General features: G+C 58.3%; 2 protein-coding genes across 3 annotated transcripts in view; one reads left to right on the top strand and one right to left on the bottom strand.

Moving 5' to 3' along the window:
• The window catches only part of PTPN23 (protein tyrosine phosphatase non-receptor type 23), a 30,877-nt gene extending 12,395 nt beyond the window's left edge, over window positions 1-18,482 (bottom strand). For both annotated transcript variants that reach the window (XM_059729268.1, XM_059729269.1), the window contains exons 1-10: window positions 18,351-18,482; window positions 12,601-12,675; window positions 10,741-10,868; window positions 7,387-7,463; window positions 4,922-4,971; window positions 4,314-4,445; window positions 3,016-3,096; window positions 2,211-2,342; window positions 1,700-1,747; window positions 92-148 (exon numbers count right to left, since the gene is read on the bottom strand). In XM_059729268.1, the coding sequence (XP_059585251.1) occupies window positions 92-148; window positions 1,700-1,747; window positions 2,211-2,342; window positions 3,016-3,096; window positions 4,314-4,445; window positions 4,922-4,971; window positions 7,387-7,463; window positions 10,741-10,868; window positions 12,601-12,675; window positions 18,351-18,434 (864 nt within the window). In that variant the 5' untranslated portion in view covers window positions 18,435-18,482. The remainder of the gene's footprint in view (window positions 1-91; window positions 149-1,699; window positions 1,748-2,210; window positions 2,343-3,015; window positions 3,097-4,313; window positions 4,446-4,921; window positions 4,972-7,386; window positions 7,464-10,740; window positions 10,869-12,600; window positions 12,676-18,350) is intronic.
• An 83-nt stretch (window positions 18,483-18,565) lies between these two features.
• On the top strand, window positions 18,566-23,385 carry LOC102572662 (cyclin-dependent kinase 5 activator 1). Its single transcript, XM_059729266.1, has one exon. The coding sequence runs from the start codon at window positions 19,949-19,951 to the stop codon at window positions 20,834-20,836; it is 888 nt and encodes a 295-aa protein (XP_059585249.1). The 5' UTR covers window positions 18,566-19,948; the 3' UTR covers window positions 20,837-23,385.
• Window positions 23,386-23,465: the final 80 nt, after the last annotated feature.

Raw genomic sequence — 23,465 nt, 5'->3', positions numbered from 1 at the left:
TGCTAGTGTCCTGAAGGGACACCCAACCACGGAGCACAAGGTTTTAAAACACAATCAGCACCACAGAAGGGGGGGCAGGAGGGGGAAGTACCTTTGCCAGTTTGATGGCTTCGTTGAGTTTATCCAGAGCACTCTGGAAGTAGACGACCTGCAGAGAGAGGCAGGGTTAGTTCTGCCTCACCCCCCTAGGAAGAGAGGGGCCCAAGAACACGAGACCTGCCTCAGACTGGGTCAGATCATAGGTCCAACTTGCCCAGTCTCCTGCATCACACTGCGGCTGAAAGCAGACGTGGGAAGGGAGAGTGACCTAGGCATGCCCATGGTTTCCACCACCCCCCCGTTCTTCTCCCACTTGCAACCTCCAGCATTTGAGATCTAGGAAGCTCTGATTCAAAGGCCGTGCCCCTCACTCCTGTGCTGATGCCCCTTTCCTCCAGGCATGCATCCAATCCCTTTCTGAATCGGGCTAAGTGGTCAGCTTCAACCACACCTGGTGGCAACGAGCCCCACACTGATTCCATGGTGTGTGAAAAAACTTCCTTGTATTAGCTTTAAACTGACTATTTACTAGTTTCATTTTGTGACCCCTCATTCTCTTATGGAGAGAGGTGGTAAAGAGCAAATCCTTATTCCATCCTTGGAGGTATTTAAGACCCAGGTAGACAAAGCCTTGTCTGGGACAGTGTAGTTGGGGCTGGTCCTGCTTGGAGCAGGGGGTGGGACTAGATGTGACCTCCTGAGCTCTCTTCAACCCTCATTTTCTAGGATTCTGACTTTCTCTTTGTCAATTAAATTTTTTGTAAGCCCTTACCACGTCCCCATGAGAACAACAACAAGGCAGCCTCACTGCAGTCAGTCCCCAGCATAGAGACACTTAGGACAGTCCAGTTTTAAGAAGTACAGCACAGCTTTCTAAGACAAGAAGGCACCAAGCAACCAAACCTAGTGGAGGTGCCCAGCCCATGAGACAGCCATGACTATGCCCTAGAGAAAGGATGTAGATGTGGGCGCTGCGACACACCACCTACTACAGAATAACACAGCTACAGCTATCGTGCATGATGCTCTGCCAGCTTGGTTTCCACAGCTAGTGTTGACACTTGGGGAAATATCACACGGTGCAAGGGACCCCGGTATCTGGGAATGTCACATGCTGTAGGGGACCCCAGTGTCTGGGATCAGAGGCAGCTCACCCATGCCCACAAATTCTTCTGACACCAGGGTCTGCAACTTGTATCGCTGGCATATACATACGGCTTTCAGCTTTAACTCTCGTCCCTCTGCCCGAGGGCAGCCAACAGCCACTTTTGCAGGACACCAGCAAGAACAGAAAGCTTGGCTGGCTGAAAGCCCGCCCAGGAACAAGGAGGGTAGCGTGGCAGTTTACAAGGAGTAGGAGAGACTGACCAGCCTGTGTATTCCAGCTCGGACGCTGGTTCATGACAGGGAGGTGCTGCCGAGATCAATTTTAACAGACCCCTGAGTCACCGCGGTTTCAGCACCATGGACAGACGCACGCGCGCTCCGCAAGGGACGGGTCCTGCCAGGAGGTGAAACCCGGTCCCTTTACGGCAGAGGCAAGAGCTGCTCTCAACAGCTCCCACACTGCTGATTCAGTCAGTCTGTAAGGTGCAACTCTCTACCCCTTCTGTGAGGGCATTCACCAAACAACAGAAAGCAGCAACTGGGCTCTACTTACTCGCTCTCCAAACTTCTGCTGCTCCTCGGCCTGTTTTCCCATATGCAACTGCAAAGAAACACATGCCGCGGATGGTAAGCAGACAAGTTCCCCGGATGTCGCGAGGCAGGGGGTGGTGACCGACATCCCCCCAAAAGGTTGAACCTGGCCCAGGGAAATCCCTGGCTCACAGCTGTCCCCACTGATCTCACCCCTGTGCTTGCTCTTGCTGGAGAATCTACCCGTGCCACAGCTGCTGGGGACAGGGATGGCAGCAAGGGTAAGAGCAGGTGGCTTGGATGCTCCAGGGGCAGAGATCTGCAACTCATGGTGTGAGCTGACAACAAAACGTTGCTGACCCTTGCCCTAAGGAAAGGTTCAGTGGCCCTGTAGCACCCTGTACTTCACATGTCTCCAAGGACAATCCTGGCTGTGGGGAACCACCATCGACAACCGAAGGTGGAGAGAGGCACTTCCCCAGGTGCCAAAGAACATGACATTCCCAATGTGCAGCCTCGTCTCTCCCACTTACGTGAGCTACGGCCGCGAAGTAGTAAATCTTCATCTGCACTAGCTTCTTCCAGTCCTTCTGGATCTTTCCCAGCAGTGAGGCCGTTTCGGAGTTCTCCAGTGCCCGGCAGGCCTCTTTGTAGTAGTCTACCACCTGCGCAGGGAGAGGAGGACAGAGGGAGCATGAGTGGGATTCACAGCAGGGCCGGTCCCGGGTCAGACAGGAGCAAAACCACAAGGCAGGGAGGGGGCTCGCTGGAACGCAGCCATGTGACTTCATGGTTACTTAGGCAGGGTAACGAACTGCTGACTGGCAACGAGACAGACCAGCACCCCTGGAGATGGCCCTCTCCATGCAAGCACTGGTGGGTATATACACCGACAACACAAGCTAAAGCGTAAGCCCAAAGTAAATGCGACCCTGAGGCCAGGCTGCCCCGAGGTGCCCAAGTACTGTGATCGTCATGGCTTTCTGCAAGCCCCATCTGCACTGGATTATGGGGTGTTCACACAGATTCAAGCGACTTGACTCTGGGCACCTTTCTCTCTAACAAGTTCCTCTCGCACTCAGTGGAACTTGGACAGATCCTCCCAACTCTGCTGCCAGCGGTGTCAGCTCAGCGAGCAGCAGCGAGGTCTCACAGGGATATTTTCCATTCCTTCCAAACCCCCCTGACCCAGGGTTGAAGACTGCAGTGGATGCTGATATGGGGCAAGGGAAGCATCTGAAGCAGTCCTGGTCAGGACAGCTACCGGCATAAATGGTGCGGAGCCTGGCACAGCAGAGACAAAAGAGCTGGAGTGTCAGCGCCACCCCCATCCCCCACCTGGGCACTGATCCTGGCCACGAGGAAGCTCTTCCTGTTGTCCAGCATAGACTTTTCCAGGAGACACTCCTGAGCTTGGCCCTTGAGGGAGAGAAAGAGACACAGGGAAATGGGTATCACACGGCTTCATTTCAGCACTCCTCCGGAGTTGGTCTCGCCACCACCTCCCACACAAAAGCAAATATACTTAAAAAACAATAATCAAAGCCAAGAGGCGCAAGCAGCTCAGGGGATGAACAATGCACCAGGATAAAGCCATTCAAAGCCCTCGGAGCCAGCAGTAGCCAGGTGCCACTGAGACCTGAAGCACTAACCCCTGTCTGAGAGCAGTGGGCAGGCGGGTTCAGTCCAGGATTGGTGGACTAAGACCCACTGCCAAAATTAGCCACCTAGGCGCAGCAATAGCGGCCAGGTCAAGCAAGGACTGTAAGGGCCATGGATGCTGACTTGCGCTCTCAGTTGGAGGGCAGGTGCCAGGATTGAGGCAGACTGCTGGTCCATCCAGGGTGCCCAGACTGCATTCACTCTGCGGGTCGAGCGATCAGAGCCAACACACACATATTTGGGTCACCCCTGTTGGTGCAAGACCCCAGCACTCCCCAAAGACAAAGAAAGGCCGGTGATCCCACACCAGCCAGAGACTTCCACCCCTTCCCTCTGCTCCAGGGAGCCTGGACTTCCCGCACTTCATGCATTAAGTTCAGCAAAATGGATGGACTCAACAAAGCCGTCCTATTTGAAGTGTTCAACATAATATTGACAACGCCAAGGTATCTTCATCACCTTCCATATCAACAGCCACCTGTGCAGCCTCTTTCCGTACCATGCTATTTCCCTCCATCTGAAAATCAACTCCCGCTGCTTGCTCAGGCCCCTACGCCAGACAGCTTGAGGTCCGATTCTGATAACAGTCACGAAGACCCCAAGGAAACTCCACAAGCCAGGATGCAATGCTGTAGCTGGACAAGAGAGCGTTCCTGCCCCACCACAGTGGGATCAGCCTCTGTCCTACAGCCTGAGGCACAATTCCTCCCATACAGTTGCACTTTGGAGCATCTTGAGAAAGATAACGTCTTGGAAAGCACCAAGACAACTCAGACCTTGTCCATGGGATCCAATGGCCCTGCAAAAGGCTTCCCCTTGAACTGGGCTTTGAAGCAGACATGCGGAGGGAGATTCAGGTCTGGATGCATCTCCCCAGCTCCAGCTTAGTTAATATCCCTTTAAAAATTAAGTATTTGACAAGCCTAGATCCCAGGTAACTGGGATCGGTGGCACAACTAATGCCTGCTACTTACCAGCATGAGGTTGATATTGAGATTCAGGATCTGGTGACTCATGTCCACACTGTAGGAGTGAGGGAAGTGATCCCGCAGGTAGGTGAAAGCCCCCGCCGCGCACTGGAAATGGGTGCAGGAAACCTTCATGCCCTGACCAGGGGCGGCGGGGAGGGGAGAAAGCACACGCATGTATCAGCAAAAGCATGTTACACCCAAGCTGCGGCTGCCCGTAAGGTCCCAGGTAGAGTAGGCGGTGCTGGGTTTCACTTGCTGTGCTTTTAGTGGGTTGGGACCTAGTGACCCCAGGACATGCTCCCCAGACACACTTCCACAATCAGTGCTAGCTGCAATCTCTCCCCTTCTGACAGGATGGTGCAGCTGCATTGCTTTTTGATTCTGCAGCTACACACAAACCTTGTTCCTTCATCTTTGCCAGCCACAACTCTCATATTTGAAAGTGGGGATTAAAACATTTTAGGCCATGAGATTTTAAATGAATTCATGATGCCGAGTCCCCAAGGGGGATAAACCATGACCATTTCAAAGGCTCTCAGTCCTACAGGCCTCTGTGCTACTATTCATTTGGGGGAAGAGAGGCAAGAACCGAGTTGTTCCAACAGCCTTACCTCCTCTGACACTCTCTTGTCCATGGCGCCCAGCATGGAGTGCAACGCGCCTGTTGGAAACAAAAGGCTCAAGTCAGGCTGTCGGCAGAAGTAACGGCAGCCATTTCACACACATGCCACATTTACCAGACTACACACATTGCGTGTCCACGATCACAGCTCCCAAAGGAAGACTCTTTCAGTAAAACGAACCCACTGTAGGTTACTGAAGGCCCTTGGCCAGGCTGTGGCACTGGCACAGCTATGTTTGACTGTATGTTTTATACTGACATGGGCACAAAGTACCACAGTTTCTAGCGCACATTTACCTTCTCTGCTTACCTTCCTGTTGAGCAGGAAAGCTGATTTTCTGACTGGGATAGATGCCCCCCGCTTTGATTCCTGCACCATGTTACGGCAGCTGTTGCATTGCTATTCCAGGAGTCACCTGACTTCCATGGCTTCATTGTTCTTCACTCCAGGGGTGTTTACAGTCATCTCTGGTTTTTAAATGGTCTTGTAACCTCTCTTAAGGCAATTTTGTAGTCTGCTAGCTGCTCCAGGTCTCTCTCCTCCCATTTCACAACCTTGGAGACTCTTCAGCTCTTTTAAAACTGTATAGCTCTGCTCAAGGAGACCAGCCTTCAGCAGCAGCTAGGGTTCCAGCTTTAGCTGTGGGGCAGAGTTGTGTGAGGGTGCACGCACCCCAGAGAACAGCTTCCAACAAGAAATGAAGGAGGCTGCGATGTCCAGCTGCAAACACCAAGGGGGGTGTCTAGGAGGCAAGAATGCTGCTCACAGCTGGAAGTGGCCGTGGCTGTTTGCTAGTGGCATCCTGACTCTCACATAGCGCCGAGGGAGCTGAGGTGACCAGGAACAATTGGGATTGTGGCTCCGAGTCTCACTGAGAAGTTAGCACACAGCACCCACAAGCATCAGGCTGCAGCACTAAATTCATGCAGGCTCCAGGGAAGGCTGCCCAGCACTTGCCTCCTTTCTCAACATCTGGATGTTGATGATTTAGTTGGGACTGGTCTAGTTGGGACTGGTCCTGCTGTGAGCAGGGGGTTGGACTAGATGCGACCTACTGATGTCCCTTCCACCCCCATTTTCTATTTTTCTACTATTTTACCATGGCTCAAGGAGATATGGTTGTAACCCCATGCCTGCCCCGGCATGAGGTCTCCCCCTGGATACCCCAATTCACAAGGCCATGACTTTACTAAAAATCCAAGTTGACTTAAGGAGGGTGAATCTTTGCCCCAATAAGGGGCAGTTTGCTCCACTTCACCCAGATCCAGGGCTAAACACTGCATTTTCTTATATACCACGTGCACCTTGTTTCTGAAATGTAGAATGAAGAAAGGTTTCTCCCCCAGAGTTAGTCTCATGGAGCAGGGCAAAGCCCGATCTTCAGCTCCCTCACCCCCCATTTCTGAACAGGCAAAAGCTACAGGTTTAAGCCACTGCATAACTGGCAGCAACTCTTAGCTGCACAGCTAAAGCGACTACCAGGTTTTCAGTGTGCACAAAACAGTTAAAATGATAGTTGCTGCTGAAGACTGAACTCCACCCCTCCCTCACTGCAACGCTAGGTGGGTGAGGAGGAGGTGGGAGGAGAGAAGAAAAAGAACAGGAGCCATTTCACAGTGCCTCCATGCTTCTATTCCAGGCAGAAAATCAGCTTCCTCGCTTGAGATGCACACATCAATTTTGGAGGATGAATGTTTGGGGGAAAAGCTGCATGTGTGGCAGTTCAATTGATACAGCTTTCACGCAGATATGTCCTGGATTTGTCAGGTGTGGTGAAACGTGGATACACTGCTAGGTCATTCACCGAGAAAGGGACAAGCTCTCCTGGCTAGGTCCTGGAATCAGGCTTTTCTGTCTGTCTCTCTCTCTCTCTCTCACACACACACACACACACACACACACACACACACACACACACACACACACACACACACACACACACGAGAACCAAAAACCCAGAGGCACCCACCCTGTACCGAAACATGTGCCTGAGCCAAAACAGTCTGTCAGTCCTGGATAGGCCTCATCAGGCACCTTCGGACCACAAATAAGACCATCATGGAAGAGAATCATCCTTGACTGCACGCGCGCACGTGCACACACACACACAGAGTCACACACCTTGAACGTAGCCTCAGATCAAAGGCTACAGGACACACAGAAAAGAAGCACATCAAGGGCTGTGGTTTGGCCAATGCTGTAAAGCGACAAGGGCCTCATTTAGCGGCCTTCCCTGTTCATGGCAAGGCACTAAAAGGCAAAGCACCTTCCTGGAGGCTGCCTAGGTTCTCTACCCTCTCAGGTCCCTCCTAGCACAGTAGGAGATGGGTCATGCAGAGAGGAAGGGCTGGCCAGGGAGAAGGACACTTGTCTGGGGTTGAACAAGCCATGGCAGACTCTCTCTGCAAACAGAGGCTGCCAAGGAAGCCAAGCCATTGTGCTCTTGGCCTTACCAAGGTTATAGAGGATGCATGCCTGTTCATATTTGATATCTTCATGAGTAACTGTCTTGCCAGAGAAGATCTCTGTCCTGCGAAGAGAGGAGGAGAGTGAGTTACTGCCTGCCACAAAGGAAGCTGGCAAGATGCCTTAGGGCACAGCCCAGCTGCCCACGGAGCACACACCGATGATGGCTTTGGGAGAGGCGCACGGGTTAGTACTAACAGCTCTGACAACTGGCCCGGAGTCAAATGATCTAAAAGACTGTGGGTGCCCAATGCCAGCCCAGCTCTGATGTTTCAGGCCATGGGCGGACATGATGTTCAACCATTTTCAAAGGGGAGGTGAGACCTGCTACTCAGGAGCTTGAATTGACCATTACATCTGCTCACGCCTCTCCTGGAGTAAGCAAGCTAACCTGCTGTAACTTTAAACCCGAATGAAATGGGTTTGTTAATGCTGGGTAACAACTTAATGGTGCAACTGCCAGCTCCATTCACACTCTTTGATCTTAGTTGTGATCCACCTTCTCAGACTACTAGTGAAACACTGCATAGCAGTTAGAGCAAGAGGGAGTACGCCCGACCTTCTCCAAGAGAGGAAGGCTGCGTCAGCAACACAGCAGGACGTTGGCACTGCTCGCACACTCCCCCGGGGCTCTGTAGGGATGGAGCTGCCCTACTTCTGCATGAGTGTCAGGACAGCCCGAGCCCAGCTACTCCAAGTTGGAGGACTGGCCCAAAAGAAATCTCATGAGGTTCAATAAGGAGAAGTGCAAAGTCCTGCACTTAGGATGGAAAAATCCCATGTACTGGTGCAGGCAGGGGGCTAACTGGCTGGGCAGCACCTCTGCAGAAAAGGACCTGGGGCTGACAGCGGGCAATAAGACGGATACGAGCCAGCAGTGTGCCCTTGTTGCCAAGAAGGCAAACGGCATCCTGGGCTGCATTGGTAGAAGCTTTGTCAGCAGATTGAGGGAAGTGATTTTTCCCCTCTATTCAGCACTGGGGAGGCCACATCTGGAGTCCTGTGTCCAGCTGTGGGCCCCCTCCACCAAAGAAAGGTTGTGGACATATTGGAGAGAGTCCAGTGGAAGGCAATGAAAATGGTTCAAGGACTGGGGGACAGGACTGGTGAGGAAAGACTGAGGAAACTGGGCTTATTTAGTCTGCAGAAGAGAAGACTGAGGGGGATTTGATAACAGCCTTCATCTCCCTGCAGCGGGGTGCAAAGAGGATGGAGCTGGACTGTTCTCAGTGGGGGCAGATGACAGGACAAGGAGCAATGGGCTCCAGTTGCAGCAAGGGTGGTTTAGGTTGGAAAAAACTCTCACTAGCAGGGTGGTAAAGTACTGGAACATGTTACTCAGTGGTGGTGGGATCTCCGGGAGGTGTTATGGCCTGGCTCAACAAAGCCTTGGCAGGGATGATGTAGTTGGGGCTGGTCCTGCTTGGAGCAGGGGGGTGGACTAGATGTGACCTCCTGCGGTCCCTCCCAACCCTCATTTTCTATGATTCTATGTTTAAGACTTCCAATTTCAAACCCCGAGGCCTCACTAATGAGATGGGCAGGGAGGTTCATATGTGGATCTTAGCCTGAAGGAGCTTCAACTGGGAGTCCCTTGTTCTTATGTTAGGGGAAAGGAGCAGTTCCTCTGCCAACCCATCTAGGTCACTGTTTTGTATATCTCCCCATCCTGAGAGAAGGGAGAAATGATGAAGATTAACAGGTAGTTCAGAGGCTGGCATGATCAGGCTACTCTGGGAACACTGCACCACTAGCAGACTTTGACAGGCTCCCCAGGGATGAGCTCCATTTGACACTTCTGGGATTGAGGCTGGCTTGATCTGCTGCAGCAAGACACAGCCCCTGTCTTCCTGCCTGTTACCCAAGGGGCCCAGCAGAGGCGTGGTAGCTTTGTCATGTGCTTTGTAGCTGTGGTGCATAAGGGGGTGGAGCAGACACTGTTTGAGTCTGGATATGCTGTTGACTGTGAACAGAGAAACATGCTCAGTGGACTAAGGGGTCCCTTCCTATCCTGTATCAAGCTGGCACCTAGCACTTAAGCTGAAAGCATGTGGAGTGTAGGTACACACCGCCCATGTGTGTGCACAGCAAGAGACACAAGCTCACCCGGCTGCTGCCTCTGGCACAACCCAGCCCATCCCTACCCCAGCATCCTGGGGGCCAGCAGTGTAACGCCAGGCCACTATCTGCCACATGTTCCCCGCAGGCCTGGTCTCAGCTTGGCTCTCACCATGGCCCCCACATTTTTGAGGGGACAGGAAGCAATACCTCCGCTGGGGCTCGGGTTACTGGGACACCACCATGCCAGCCAGAGGGTGCGTGTCAGTGTCTGGCAAAGTGCGAGTGCTGCAACAGCAATATCTCACTGCTGAACGGACCCTCGGCTAGCTCCCGTCAGCCCGGGCTAACCCACAGCACATAACACTTGTACCCCTAGACTCCCGTTGCCCCAGGAGTAGGGGATTGTATCAGATTATTCTATAGTCCCAAATGCATGTGGCATTTTGCAGCAAAGAGCCCTGGTTGCGCTGGAAAGGGTTATGGGCTTGCCAGCCCTAGAGCACAGGTAGGTAGGCAATGAGGAGAGAACATGTCAGGCCCAGAGCAAACAGAGAGAGCAGAGTCTCCGGGTTCGTTCCATCCTGCACAGGTCACCGGGAAGGCCGGAGCGGGGAGGGAGTCCTGGGCAAAGCACACACAGGGCTGAGGGGAAGTTCCTAGCATGGGAAGGGAACAGTAGATTCATAGACTGTAAGGGACCTTGGAAGATCATTGGGTCCAGCCCCCTGCACCAAGCAGGAAAGATACCTGGGGGTCAGGTGACCCCAGCAAGGTGACCGTCTAGTCTCTTCATGAAGATGCCCAGGGTAGGTGACTGCACCACCTCTGGAGGGATCTTATTCCAGTCTGGACACCCTGACTGTGAAGAAGTTTTTCCTAAAGTTGATCCTGAATCAGTCTTCCAGGAGTTTGTGGGAAGGAGCATGAAGGGAAAGAGCAGGGGTGGAGGTGCAGAAAAGACCCGCAAAGCAGAGTAGGGACAGGGCTGAGAGGGGTGAGCTGGTCCGAGGGTAGGTCACCCAGTAACCAGTGTGGGAGAGCTGCAGGCTGGAGAGTAGGATGTTCCAGCAGTCTAGGAAGGACCTGAATCCACAAGGAAACTGAGACAAGAGACAAAGCCACTTGGCTCATAGCATGCCCTTGGAGCCCACACGAGTCCCTCCTTCACCTGCCCTGCTCCTGCTGTTGGGAAAGGGCTCCTGAGCTCCCCTAGGGCAGGCAGACAGCTGGACGCAGACCTGCCATCACGCGGAGGGGAGGAGAGCACAGCACAGCCTTACCAGGTGATGGGCACGGCCGCCTCCTGCTCAGCCCCCATGGGGATGCGGCTCTGCAGGTAGTGGAGCTGCCCGAAGTACTTTCGCAGGATGCTGCAACCCTCGAAGTCCCGGGGCACATTTACTGCATTCTGGGGAGAACAGAGGGTAGGAAGCATGAGAGAAAGGTCCGGTGCTTCCAGACAGGGGTGGGGGACACTCCCAGGGGAGGGGCAACCGATACCCTCAATGGCAGCGCCTCTCAAAGGGACTTTGCTTGGTGCCAAGACAAGTGTGGTTCCCAGAGTGGTCCTCTCTGGTGATGAGCAAGGAGTGGCTGCTAGTGCCTTGGGGTGGAGACTCTCTCCTTGTTCCTCAGCAGCGTATAGCACAGTGGGTCTCTGATCTGAGCTCACCAAGCTGGGTGGAGCTGCAGACACTGAATTAGATGCAACAGCATGCTCTTGTTGCAAAAACAGCAACCCAGCTTTTGGCTTTTAACAGGAGCATCACTTGCAAATCAAGGGAAGTGATTCTGCCACTCTATTTGGCACTGGTGAGGCCTCCCCTGGAGCTCTGCTTTGTGGGCCCCAGCTTCAGGACAGATGTAGACAGACTGGAAAGTCCAATGATTAGAGGCCTAGGAAACAAGGCTCTCGAGACTAAGTTAGGAGAACTGGGATGATTTAGTTTGGAGCTAGGGGAAGACTGGGGGAGTGGGGACAACCAGATAACAGCTTTTCAGTATGATTGGGGTGGTTGTGAAGGGGATGAAGGTGGGCTGATCTCTGTGGCTGCAGGGGACAGAACAAGCAATAACAGTCTCAAGTTGCAGCCAGGGAGGTTTTGGCTGGGTATTAGGAAGAGCTTTCCAACTTTGAGTCTCTCTTGTTGGAAATTTGTAAAATCAGGTTGTCTGGGATGGTTTGGCCAGGGATGACTGCAGGGAGCCGAGCGTGGCGCCCCCACCAGCCCTGTTTTTCTATGCTCCCACGATCCTATTTTGGGGAAAGCAAGTGTGTGTCGGAGGCAGACACCCCCCCCCAGGGCTCTGCATTTCACTGGGAGAGGCAGGTGCTCTCACATCCTGCCCAGCAGGGAGCCCAAGGTGTCCACAGGGGATTTAAATCTTGGGATTTAAATTTTGCTGGTGAGAGTTCAAAGTGCCAGGGACTCCAGCCGCTCTTTTTATATCGGACCAGCCAGAAGCCAGGGTGCAGGGCCTGAAGAGTGACGCTAATGTAATGAGTGGGCTTGGCTGCCAGGCTTGCAAATCCTCACAGCTCTGCGTAAGCATGTTCCACAGAGGGAGTCACACCACGGGCAGCACTGATACTCCTGCCTCTGGCCTTTCCAGTCTGTCTTTGAAGCCCAGGCCCCCGACACTGTGGCTGGGTATTGACACTACTGCCAGGATCCATCTCCCAACCCACAAGAGTCCTGTCTGCCTCTGGCTATGCCGAAAGGTGCCCGAGACCAGGTGGCTTTTTATCCACAGCAGTGAGGTGCTACCTCCTAGCTTGGCCCCCACGTGGGTCACAAGCCAGACATGAAGGAAAACTCAGGCCCCATGACTGATTTGTGCAGCTGCCAAGGCAGGCACTGTTCTGGTGAGATCTCACGGTGGTTTTGATCCTTGCCAGCTGGGCTCAAAGCCTTCCCACCATCCATGTTGGGAAGGACTGTTGTAGGCACATGGCTTGGCCTGAAACCAGCTGCCTTGAGGGGAAAGGAGGGGAGTATTACCCTGCCATCGGTGCCCCTGGTGCACAGCCTGCCCTGGCTCCCACTTGAGTGTGGCTCCAGCTGTTAACTGGCCTGAGCTCTGGCCTGGCACAGGGCCACTCCCCGCTACAGCACAGGCAAGGCCAGCCACATGCTCACCTGCCGGAGCAGCTCCAGCTTCTTCAGTTCCTCATTGTAGTTCTCTGGGTTCTCCCCATAGTTCTTCAGAACAAACTGGAGGAGGAAAGACCAGTTAGAGCCTGCAATTGGGACCAGCAGGGAAGAGACTCCCAACACCCACTGCTCAGAAAGGCCAGCTCCCCAAGCACAGCTGCCCTTTCCAATGGGATGATTCACTGGGGGAGAGTTTCTATGGCAGGGAGGCAGATGTCTTGGTCTGCCTTTATGGTACATTGTGCTAAACTCTCGCTAACCTGCCCGAGACAAACCAACCCATGCGGGTCTACTCTGAAAGCAGCCACCCCTGGGGTGAAACGTGGCAGCTGCCTGCGGTGCACGCCAACACCACAGCAATCCAGGACAAGATGCAGGAACAGAGGCTGAAAGGGAAGCCACAAGAAAGCTGTGCAATGCAAAGCTGGGCTTACGGACCCACTGCACGGACAAGCACGACCGCAGGTGTAAGTGACCCTCAGGGATCAGAGCAATGGCTCAACAACCAGAGAAGAGCCAGAACACCTGCTCAGGCAGGGAGCTGGATCGTCACGGGCAGTCTTCTGGAGAACCTGCTGTTCATACGCACGGCAGCCGCCCAAGCTCTCAGCACGGAGGGCCAGCAGGGTGGGAGCCCCAGGAGCTATGGCTGCAGGCGGCAGAGATCTGGACTGTGCATAGCACCGGCAGTGCCCAGGACCACACGCCTCTCTCTGCCGTCTGCTTCCTAAGGTTCCCTGGGTGCCAGGTGTGCTGTGCTCTCCAAGCGGCACCTGCCGCCCACTTGCTGGAGCGCTCCACCTCTCTGGGCCATGCAGGAGAGCCACAGCAGCTGCAGAGATGGAGCGGGGGCAGAGCCTGCGACTCGCAGCTCCTTGGCAGGGAGCACTCTGGGGAAAGCAAGGCCTCCCTCAGAAAGACATGTCAAGCCAGCAGCCGGCATAGTGGAAGAGGCAGAGGCACCGGCTATTTTTGGCTCTGCCCCTGCCTGCTGTGAGCTGGCTGCTTTGGGGTCACAAGGGAGACCCACCTCATAGCTCCTGGTGCCTTTGAGAGTGTTACAACCAGCTGGGCACAGGCCTGTGGCTGATGAGCTGAGCTCTCAGCTTGCAGCATGGAGTGGGATCCCGATGTTATATGCCCACGGTGCAAGTCAAGTCATGGCAGATGCAGGAAGAGAACCCGGGAGTCCCAGCTCTCATTGTACCAGCCAGCCAAGGGTACGCAGTGGAGCAAGGCCCAGAAGGGGAGCCGTACAGGTCAGAGGAAGCAGGCTGCACCTGACCAGACCCCAAGCTCTGCGCGAGATCCTTAGGGATGAGGTGCTAGGACACGAAGTAGGTTTAAGACCGTGGAGAGGTGAGTGGGGGTGGTCTCACTAAGGCGATGCCCTGGGGCCAACTCTGCAACCTGAGATGCCAAAACCTCTGCCCTTCTGTCCTGGGGCTGGTCCTGGTCCAAACCTAGCTCAGCCATGACTCTGAGCTACTGCTCTCCACAACACCGCGCTACTGGCACACAACAAACCGTGGTCACGGTCCAACCCCCAAAGCAGCTTCTCTGCTAGGGTCTCACCCAGCAGAGCTGCCACAGGGACACTGAGCGGTGGCCAGGCTGTGGCAGGGATGGTGCCTACAAGACACGGTGCCAGGTAACGCACGTTACCACTGCAGATGCAGGACTTGGGCCAACGGGGGGCCTCATGTCTGTGACCTTTGAGCCTAACCTTTAGGAGCCTCCGACCATGGCTAGCAAGGGCGAGACCTGCATCAGGCAGTGACGATGCCCAGAAGGCAGTGCAAAGCCTGTGCCTTCCCAGTCGGGTCACCCTTCCCCCAGCACAACCACCCACGGGACTTGCGTGGTCATCACGAGGCTGTGCACTTCCTCCAGGAGACGTCTGGCCCACAAGACCCCTGTGGCGTGGCCCTTGCCAATACACCAAAGGAGCGGGGCAGAGCACCTGGCTAGAGTGGATCCAATTGATCTTTAACCCTGGTGTGATGCAGCCCGGCTCAGGCGGGAAGGCAGGCCAGACCCCAGGGCTCTGCTTCCCCCTGGCCAAGCACTGCCTTCAGGTGAGGAGCTGACAGACGGTTCGGGATCCAGCAGAACAAGGGGATCCCACCGAGCTCTCCCTCCAGCCAATGCTCATTTGCCAGGTACAAGGCCTCTCAGCTCAGAATGGGGAGGAGGTGCTCCCTGGCCCACTCTCTCCAGCCTGTGGCTGGCCCTCGGCCAGCACTGCCTCTGGTGAGCAGGGCGAAGGGAGCGTGGAGACAGCTTTATGCTGGGTAGGGAACAGGCTCTGCAACCTGACAGCCAGCCGCTCCCTGCAGCCCTGTGAGAGGCATGGGCTGGGAGCCGCTACACAAACAGCTCCGGGATGAGCCAGGAGCCTGCCAGGGCATGGCTGGGACCCACTGTGGAGGGCCCCCATGAGGAGGCTGCCTGCCAGCACTCCCACCAGCAGGGCCACCTGGGTGGGGATAATGCAACACAGCACCCAAGGTGCTGCGTCCACGTGGGGCTCCTAGCGGCATGGCCCAAAATGCTGTTTGCTGAGCTATTAACCTGTTACTCCCCCCCCGCCGAATTGGAGGAGACCTCGCATACCCCTGAGGGTGTGGGGGGCTGAGGGGACAGGGAAGGACAAGCAGCACTGGTACGTGCCCACACCACAAAGCAACTGCTGTAGCAGCTGGTGAGTTTGGCTCACCGGGGGTCTGTCCCACACGGCCCAAGGCACTGTGCCCTACATTACAACCACGTGCACAAGCATGCATGGGCCCCGAGGAAGGCAAAGCCCAAGAGCTTCCAATGAAGGTGTAAGCAGGTGTGGCCAAAGCTTCCTCAACAGACAGCCTCCCGCAGGTGTGGGGCACCATGGCTGTTGAACATGGAGTACCTCGAAGGCAGGTCTGTGCTGTCCACAGGAAGTTTGTCCTGTCTCCTCACTCCTGCTCCACCCACGTGGGCATAGAGGTGGCAAAGACATGCCCTGAGAGGGTCACTATCCCTTGGGGTGGGCCAGAGCAGAGTGCCAGCTGGAGGAGGCCCCACTCCATGCCAATCAGACTCAGTCATGTTCAGATCACGGCAGGGCCTTGCTGACTATGCGAGGCTGAACATCAAGCTGACAACCAGCCAAGGAGGCTTATCCCACCAGGGCCGGGCTGCAAGAGCAAACAAAGTGGGGAATTGTCAGCCACACCAGGACAGCACAGCTCCTGCACCCTGCTGTGGGAGCCCATGGTACCAGCTGCTGAGAGCAGATGCTCCTGGAGTCAACTTCCACAGGATCTTCCAGAGGATCCAGCGCTTCCCAAGAACTGGGCTGGCCTTTCGGGCAGGCAACCTCCCCGTTTCACAGACTGGAGGGGAGACGAAGGACTCCCAAGCTCACACAGCAAGCGGGAGGGAGAGGCAGGAGGCTTGGGTTTAGGTTATATTACCAGTGAGGAACCGACACAAGCCTCTCGTGCGCATCAGGGTGGGCTCAGGGGAAACACAACCGGTCCAACAGGTGCTGCGGGATCTTTGGATAAAAGGAGTTTTGCCACTTACTGCCATAAGGCAGGTCAGAGCACCGCACTCTTCGGCACTGCCTCCTAACCCGCCAGGAGCTAAAGCTGTTTTGTCCCTGCAGCTCCTCAGGGTACAACACCCTGGTGAGATCCTCCCATGTTCCCGGTGCCCAAAAGCATTAAAGCCGGGAGCTGCACAAACCCGCTCCTGCATCTCGGCCTAGACAGCAAGACTGGATGAGCCAGTCCAACTGGGCACTGACCCTCCCAGGGTCTCCTGGCCCCAGCAAAGCACAGAGAATGGGCTGCCAAAGCTGTAGTGACGCACTGAATACTCCCCGCCATGCCCTTTACCCTGGGAAGTCGCATCCAACGCTACCACTGTGCTGCTTTCCACTGCTTGGGGTGTAAAATGTGTCATCCCCAGGACACGTGCGGCATAGGCACACCCTGAGCCCCCGCCATCTCCAAGAGACCCCTGGCTTGGATGCCTCCCTCTGGGCAGGGATCCAGCACAGCTGTGGGCCGCGTCTCCAGGAAGAGCAGAGGTGCTGAGCCAGCGGTGTTTCCCAGCCCCGGCAGATAAACAGGAATGGCAAGGACTGCCGCTTTCCTCCTTATTGCTACCAGTGCCCTGCAAACATGACTCAGCACCCGACTTGCAACACAGACGCTGCCTGATCATTCACAATCCTGTGACCCTTTCCAACAGGGAAGGTCCCTGAGCACCAGCTGTGCCGAGCCGAGCTCCCTGAGCAGTGTCAAACCAAGGCCAGGCTCAGGAAGGGCAGAGTGATTCCTCAGGCTCGAAGGCCTCGCCATCTTTCTGCTCAGTCGGAGGTTTCCAGTCCCACCCATTTATCTGCGCAGCCTCCCCTTTTATATTAGAGATACAAAAATAAGAGGCATGCCGACATGTAGGAGCAACAGGCCTTTTTCTTCCCTCCGAGGACAGCTTTTGCCCAGTCTGCGCAGATACAGCAGCAGCTGGCACCAGTGCAATGTTTCTGGGCAAACAGCCCTTGGGGTCCCAGCTCAGGTGATGTGGGCACACATTGCACGTACTGACAGCAACGAGGAAACTGAGGCAGGCACCGAGCAAAGGGACACTGCCACTTGGAAAGTTTGAAGTTATACACAGAAACCTGCGCTGCATCCAGCAAAGGATAACAAACTCCTTCAGCCCGTTTCAGGCACGACCCCTGCCCACGTCCCCGTGCCCACGGCTGTTTTATAATCATTTCTCTTTACATCTCAACGATGGCAGCTGGACAAGCCCAGGCAGAACTGACCTGGTGCCGTGCCGAGCGCCCACGTTCGCCAAGGACAATCTTGGGAGTCTGAAAGCCTGAGGCGCTCCTGGGTACGACGGCAGGACAATCTTTCCTCGGCAGCAGGGAGGGATCTGCCCCGTGCTTTGTGACCGTCTCAGTATAGAGCAAGTCCGTGGCATCGCTTCCTCTCCAGCCTCACCAGGACACAGACCAGGCAGGGCCCTGCTGGGCCGGTCCAGCCCAGTCCCTGCCTCCCGCGGTCCCTTCCCCGACCCCAGCAAGCCCTGGCTTCAAAGCAGGCGGGTCCAGAGCCCGGACGGGTCGGGCAGGGGGAGCCTTGGGCTGCCCGCGGGCAGCTCCCCTGCCAGGTCGGGGCACCTTCCCCCCCTCGCTCATTCGGTTCCTGCAGCGCAAACGCCCGCTGCTGCCTGGCCGCGCCCGCGCAACGGGCAGGAGGGGCTGGAAGACCCCTCCCCCCCCAGTTAACTGTCCCCACCCCCATTAACTGCCCCCAGCCCCACCATTAACTGTCCCTACCCCTATTAACTGCTCCCACTCCATTAACTGCCCCCAAGCCCCTCCCCCACCCCATTAACTGCCCCCTAAAACCCTCCCCCATTTACTGTCACCCCAGCCCGTCCCCCACCCCATTACCTGCCCCCCATTAACTGCCCCAAGCCCCCCCACCCTATTAGCTACCCCCAAGCTCCTCCCCCTCCCCATTAACTGCCCCCAGCCCCTCCCCAACCCCATTACCTGCCCCCATTAACTGCTCCCTGAACCCCTCCCCCATTAACTGCCCCCAGCCCCTCCCCCAACCTCATTAACTGCCTCCTATCCCCATTAACTGCCCCCTGAGACCCTCCCCCATCCCACTGCGTGCCCCCAGCCCCTTTCCCGGCCCCATTAACTGCCCCGCCGCCGCCCGCCGCACCTTCTTGACGGGCTGCGGGAAGGCGAAGTCTCCGGCCTCCTTGAGGTCCAGCCAGATCATGGGCATGCGGGGCACGGCCTCCATCCCGCCGCAGGCCGCGCCGCTCCCGCCGCGCCGGAAGGCCCCGACCGGAAGTGGCCGCGGCGCCCGCCGGGAAGTGTAGGCCGCGGCGCGGGCGGGGCGGGGCCGGCTGTTCCGTCCAGGACTCTCCCCCCTCCCCCCACGCTGCAGGGAGCGGCTGTTCCCTCGGGGGGCGCCCCTCCCCACGGGGGCTGTTCCCTCGGGGACTTCCTCCCCCCCGCTGGTCCCTGCAGCTGGCACGGGGGTGCCACCACGTGGCGGGGCCGGGGCGGGTGCACGTGGCACACGCGTGGGCACACGAGGCCCTGCCACGTGGAGACCCTGGGAAGGGAGGGTGTCACCCCAGGGGTCGGGGATGGGACCCCAAACCCATGGGTCGCTCTTGCTCCCTGCCCTGTCTGGCCGAGCAGGACTGGGACCCCGTAGCGGGGCGACTGCGTTCGCCCCCAAAGATCCCGCGGCGCGGGTGGCGTGTGCCCGGGCTATCCCAAGCGCCAGGTCACGGCCCTGTCGAGGCACCATGCAGCCTGCACGCTTGCACGCCGGCCCGTGGAGGTGTGCACGTGTGTGTGCGACCCCATCGCTCTGCACGTGTGTGTGTGTATGTGAGAAAGACCCTCATAGCTCTAGGGGCGTGTGTGAGCCCACAGCTCTGTGTGTGCGTGTGCGTGTGTAAGAGACCCCCCCCAGCTCTGTGCGTGTGTATACGTGTGACCCCTAGCCCTGCATGCACACATGACCCCAGAGCTGCGTGCAGGGCGAGGGGTGCCACCTCTGCCCTTGTGCCCGCGCTATACTCGACTGCATCCCTGCGTGCACACGGGCGTGAGCTCACGCCGGCCGCGCCTGCAGGGCTCCGTGGGCCCCCATTTGCCCGCGCGGGGGGTGCAAGCACAGAGCAGCTGAGAAACCCCCATCTCAGCCGCAAGGCGAGATAGAGGGGGCTGCTCTGCCAGCTCCCTCGGCGCCCCCCACACCACGGGCAGGCTGGCGTTGGGGGGATGCAGGTGTGGGGGCCTCCCTGCTGCCCAGGAGAGGTGGCAGAGGTGCCCCCTGCGTCCCGCTGGGCACGGAGCATCCCTGGTGCCCAGGCAAGCCCCCACCCCAGGCTGGAGGCAGGCTGGCAGGGAGGGGGCTGGATCCACCCCCGGCCTGGCCCTGCCTGGTTCAGCTCCTCCCCGGCAGCAGGACCAGCCTCCATCTCCTCCTCCTGCGTTGCTCCGCAGCTCCCGGCTGCAGCCGCTGCCAGCCGGGCAGGGACCGCCATCAGCATCCCCGAGCCCCCGAGCCGCAGCTGGCTGGAGCTGGGGGGGGCGGCCGGCCGTGCCCAGCCGTGCCACCCGGCTCCAGCATCACCCCGGCGCAGCTGGGGAGGAAGAGCCGGAGCCGCCGGGGAAGGGCAAGGAGGGCAGCCCAGCCCCTGTCCCCCAAGATGCCCAGGTGAGAGCCCCCCGGGCACGGCCATGCCTGCCTCGCCCCCGTGACCCCGAGCCGGCGGCCCCCCTGCGCCCCCCAGCATGGGCACGGTTCTGTCGCTGTCGCCCGGCTCCCGCCAAGCTGGCCTGTACGACGACGGCGCCGCCGGCTCCCTCGCCCACTACCCCAGCGCCAAGGGCGGCGGGTCCAAGGCGGACCGCAGCCTCAAGCGCCCCTCCATGCTGCTGCCGGCCTTGACCTGGAAGCGTCTGGTGGCCTCCACCAAGAAGAGGAGCGGGCGAGGCAAGACCCACGACCCCCGTGGCGCCCAGGACGTGGCCCAGCTCAACCACCACAACGCCCAGAAGTCGCTGTCCTGCGCCAACCTCGCCGTCTCCGCCGGGGACGAGCAATCCCCGGCGCCCCTCAGCGCGCAGCGTGTGCCCGCCGTCTCCATCTCTGGGGTGGCCCCGGGCTCGTCACCGCGGCGCGTGGTGGTGCAAGCGTCCACCAGCGAGCTGCTCAAGTGCCTGGGAGCCTTCCTGTGCCGGCGCTGCTACCGCCTCAAGCACCTGTCGGCGGCGGAGCCGGGGCTGTGGCTGCGCAGCGTGGACCGGGCGCTGCTGCTGCAGGGCTGGCAGGACCAGGCCTTCGTGACGCCAGCCAACGTGGTGTTCGTGTACCTTTTGTGCCGCGAGGCCATCGACGGCGACGCCGTGGCCAGCGAGCGTGACCTGCAGGCCGCCCTGCTCACCTGCCTCTACCTGGCTTACTCCTACATGGGCCACGAGATCTCCTACCCGCTCAAGCCCTTCCTGGTGGAGGCGGGCAAGGACGCCTTCTGGGACCGCTGCCTGCGCATCATCCACGCCACCAGCGCCCGCATGCTGCGCATCAACGCCGACCCTCGCTACTTCACCCAGGTCTTCGCCGACCTCAAGAGTGAGGGCACCGCCCGCCACGACCTGGCCCCAATCCTTGACAGGTGACTGGTGCCTCTGCCCCGACCCGTGTTCCAGGCATGGCGCCGGTGCTGAGCCTGGCCCCGTGCCCTGGGCTGGTGCCGGGGGGCTGCGGGGGAGGCGGCCCGTGGGTGCGGCAGCTGCAGGGCAGCCCCGGGCGTCCTGGTGCGCGGGCGTTTCGGTGCGTACGGCAGCTGCCCCCTCTCCTGCAGCGCTCTCCTCGGCACGTCCCCTTGGGGGGTGAGTCCTGGGGAGGGTGGTGTGTGTGCACACATATGTACACGCACATGCACAAACCCCTCACACGCACCCACGCGCATCCCCCTCCACACACACCCCCACACACCCTTGTCTGCACATGCACGCATACTCAAACACGCACCCCTTCCGTGAAATCACACATGCACCCCCCTCCACACACATGCATGCACACACAGATCCCCACGTGCACACGCCCACACCCCTGTGCACACATGCACTCCATGAGCACACAAGTGAACCCCCTCCGTACTCTTTTACACACATGCATGCACACACACATGCCCTTGCACGCACGCACACGCATCCCCTCCACACACACAACCCTGCATGCAGGCACACAGACCCTTGCGTGCACACGCCCACACCCTCCCTTCCATGCACACACCCATGCAGCTCCACACACATGCACACACACACAAATACCCCCCTCCACACACATGCACACACACACATGCACCCCCTCTGTGCACACTGCTGCCCCAGTGCCAGCCCCAGCCTCTCTCCAACCCCCGTACTGGCCTGTCACCAGCCTAGGTGCACTGGCTGTGCGGGGATGAGCTCCGGAGCTGACCCTGGAGCCAGGCTGCACATGGTGGACAGGTTTGGGAGCAGGGCTGGGGTCTTGGGCCCCTGCAGGTGCTCATCCTGGAGTGGACATGGGGGTTATTTGGGCGCTACCTGGCTCTTATCCCTGGGAGGGGGCTACGGACACCCTGGAGGGCAGTGGGGGAAGAGTCTTGCCTGCTGGGAGACCCCGCTCTATGCTGGGAGCAGCCCCCAGACTCCAGAGCAAGAGATACCCCCTGACAGCCTTGTTGAGCTCCGCTGCTCCCGCACCATCCCAGCAGGCACCGAACCTTGCTCTGGGCAGACCCCCAAGCTGAAGATGCCCAGCAAAGAGGAGGAATGGGGCCCCCCTCTTCATGCAACCCCCATCCTGGTGCTCTGCTGTGGGGGCAGCTCCCTGCAGGCAGGGACGAGTTGCAACCACCCTGTCCTACAAGAGCAGACACTGATGGTCCCGGGTACCGGGGGCCAAGCCGGGCCAGCACCGAGGGGTCCTGGTGAAGACAGAGCCCCCCTCCTGGCCTGTGTCCCCAACTCTGCAGGCTCTGCCTCTGTCAGGACACAGCTGGACAAATCCCCTGCTGCTATTTAGAGGGGAGGCCGGTGGTCCTCCTCGCCAGGCCCAGCAAAACCCAGGAGCTGCATGGGCCTGGCCTGCTCTGCAAGGTGGCGACAGGGGAGTTGAGCTGCCTTCGCTCCCCCATGCTGGGCTCCACGTACCTCCAGCCACCCTCGGACACCGGGGGAGAGGCTTTCTCTGGCAACAAGCTGCCAGTGCACGAGGCAAAGCCTTGCACAGAGGCATCGCTGGAGCTGGGCCCTCCCAAGCAAGCCGGGGGGCCTGAGCATGGTTTACGGCTAGCAAGTCTGGCATATAGATCTCTGAATGTAGCACGTCAGGAGGCGGCAGGGCTTGCGGCAACCCCTTTCATGGGTAGCGGTGCTTGACACGCGTGTCGGCTCCACTGGTGTGTGACACAAGGGCCAGAAAAGGGCCGAGCCCAGCAGGAAAGGGCCCGGGGGTCCGATCGAGCGGGTGCTTCCTGGCACTGGCCACGTACATGGAGAACCACGAGTTGCGCCCGGGCTGGAGCGGCAGGGTGATACCGGGCAGCCCATGTCGTCATCACGGCATGGCGGGCGGTGCTCCTGCCTTTCCACTGCCCTCCTTGCCCAGAATCGGGACCGTGGGCGGCAATCTTTCCAGCCACAGCCAGCTCAGCTGCCGCCCCCACTGCCGCGTGAAGAGCCGTGTGCTCTGCCAACACGGAGACACGGACTCCCCCATGTCTCCCTCCGGTTGCGTGTCTCCTCCTCCGCTGCCCCGGGAGGGACAGCCTCAGGCCCGCCTGGACGCTGCGTTGGCCGAACTGGACTCTGGCTGGGTTTTAATTTCCTTCTGCGGGGCCAGCAGTCCCTGCTTCTGCCCATCCCCGGAAAGGGGGGATTCAGGACCGCTGTTAGCCCCCCAGGAGCCGGGCCAAGCCCCCACTGCCCGTGACTGCTGCTGTGACTCAGGCCAGAGCCCCGTGGGAGCAGGTGAGGGGTGCTCCGGCTGTGTTGCGGGGCCAGAAGGAAGGACACAGCAGGTGCTGGAAAGCCCCTTGCTGCCCGGTGTCTGGGCAAAACTGCCTTCCCTTCCTAGCTGTGCCGTGCCGGGGCCAGGAGGGTCCACACCGCGCGGCGGGCAGAGTCATTTCCTGCTGATGACTGTGGCACTTTATGCAAAATAAAACGGGAAAACTCCCTCCTGGCGCTGGAGTCCTTGCGGGCTGGAGCTCATGGTGCTGAGGGCTCCTGGAGGTCTGGTCCGGCCCCCTCGCCTGCC

Source organism: Alligator mississippiensis, chromosome 5, assembly GCF_030867095.1.
Source record: "Alligator mississippiensis isolate rAllMis1 chromosome 5, rAllMis1, whole genome shotgun sequence".
Classification (NCBI taxonomy): Eukaryota; Metazoa; Chordata; order Crocodylia; family Alligatoridae; genus Alligator; species Alligator mississippiensis.
This window is presented reverse-complemented; position numbering and strand designations above follow the sequence as displayed.

Coding starts and splice junctions, on each gene's coding strand:
- LOC102572662 (XM_059729266.1), top strand. CDS start 19,949: ATGGGCACGGTTCTGTCGCTGTCGCCCGGCTCCCGCCAAGCTGGCCTG.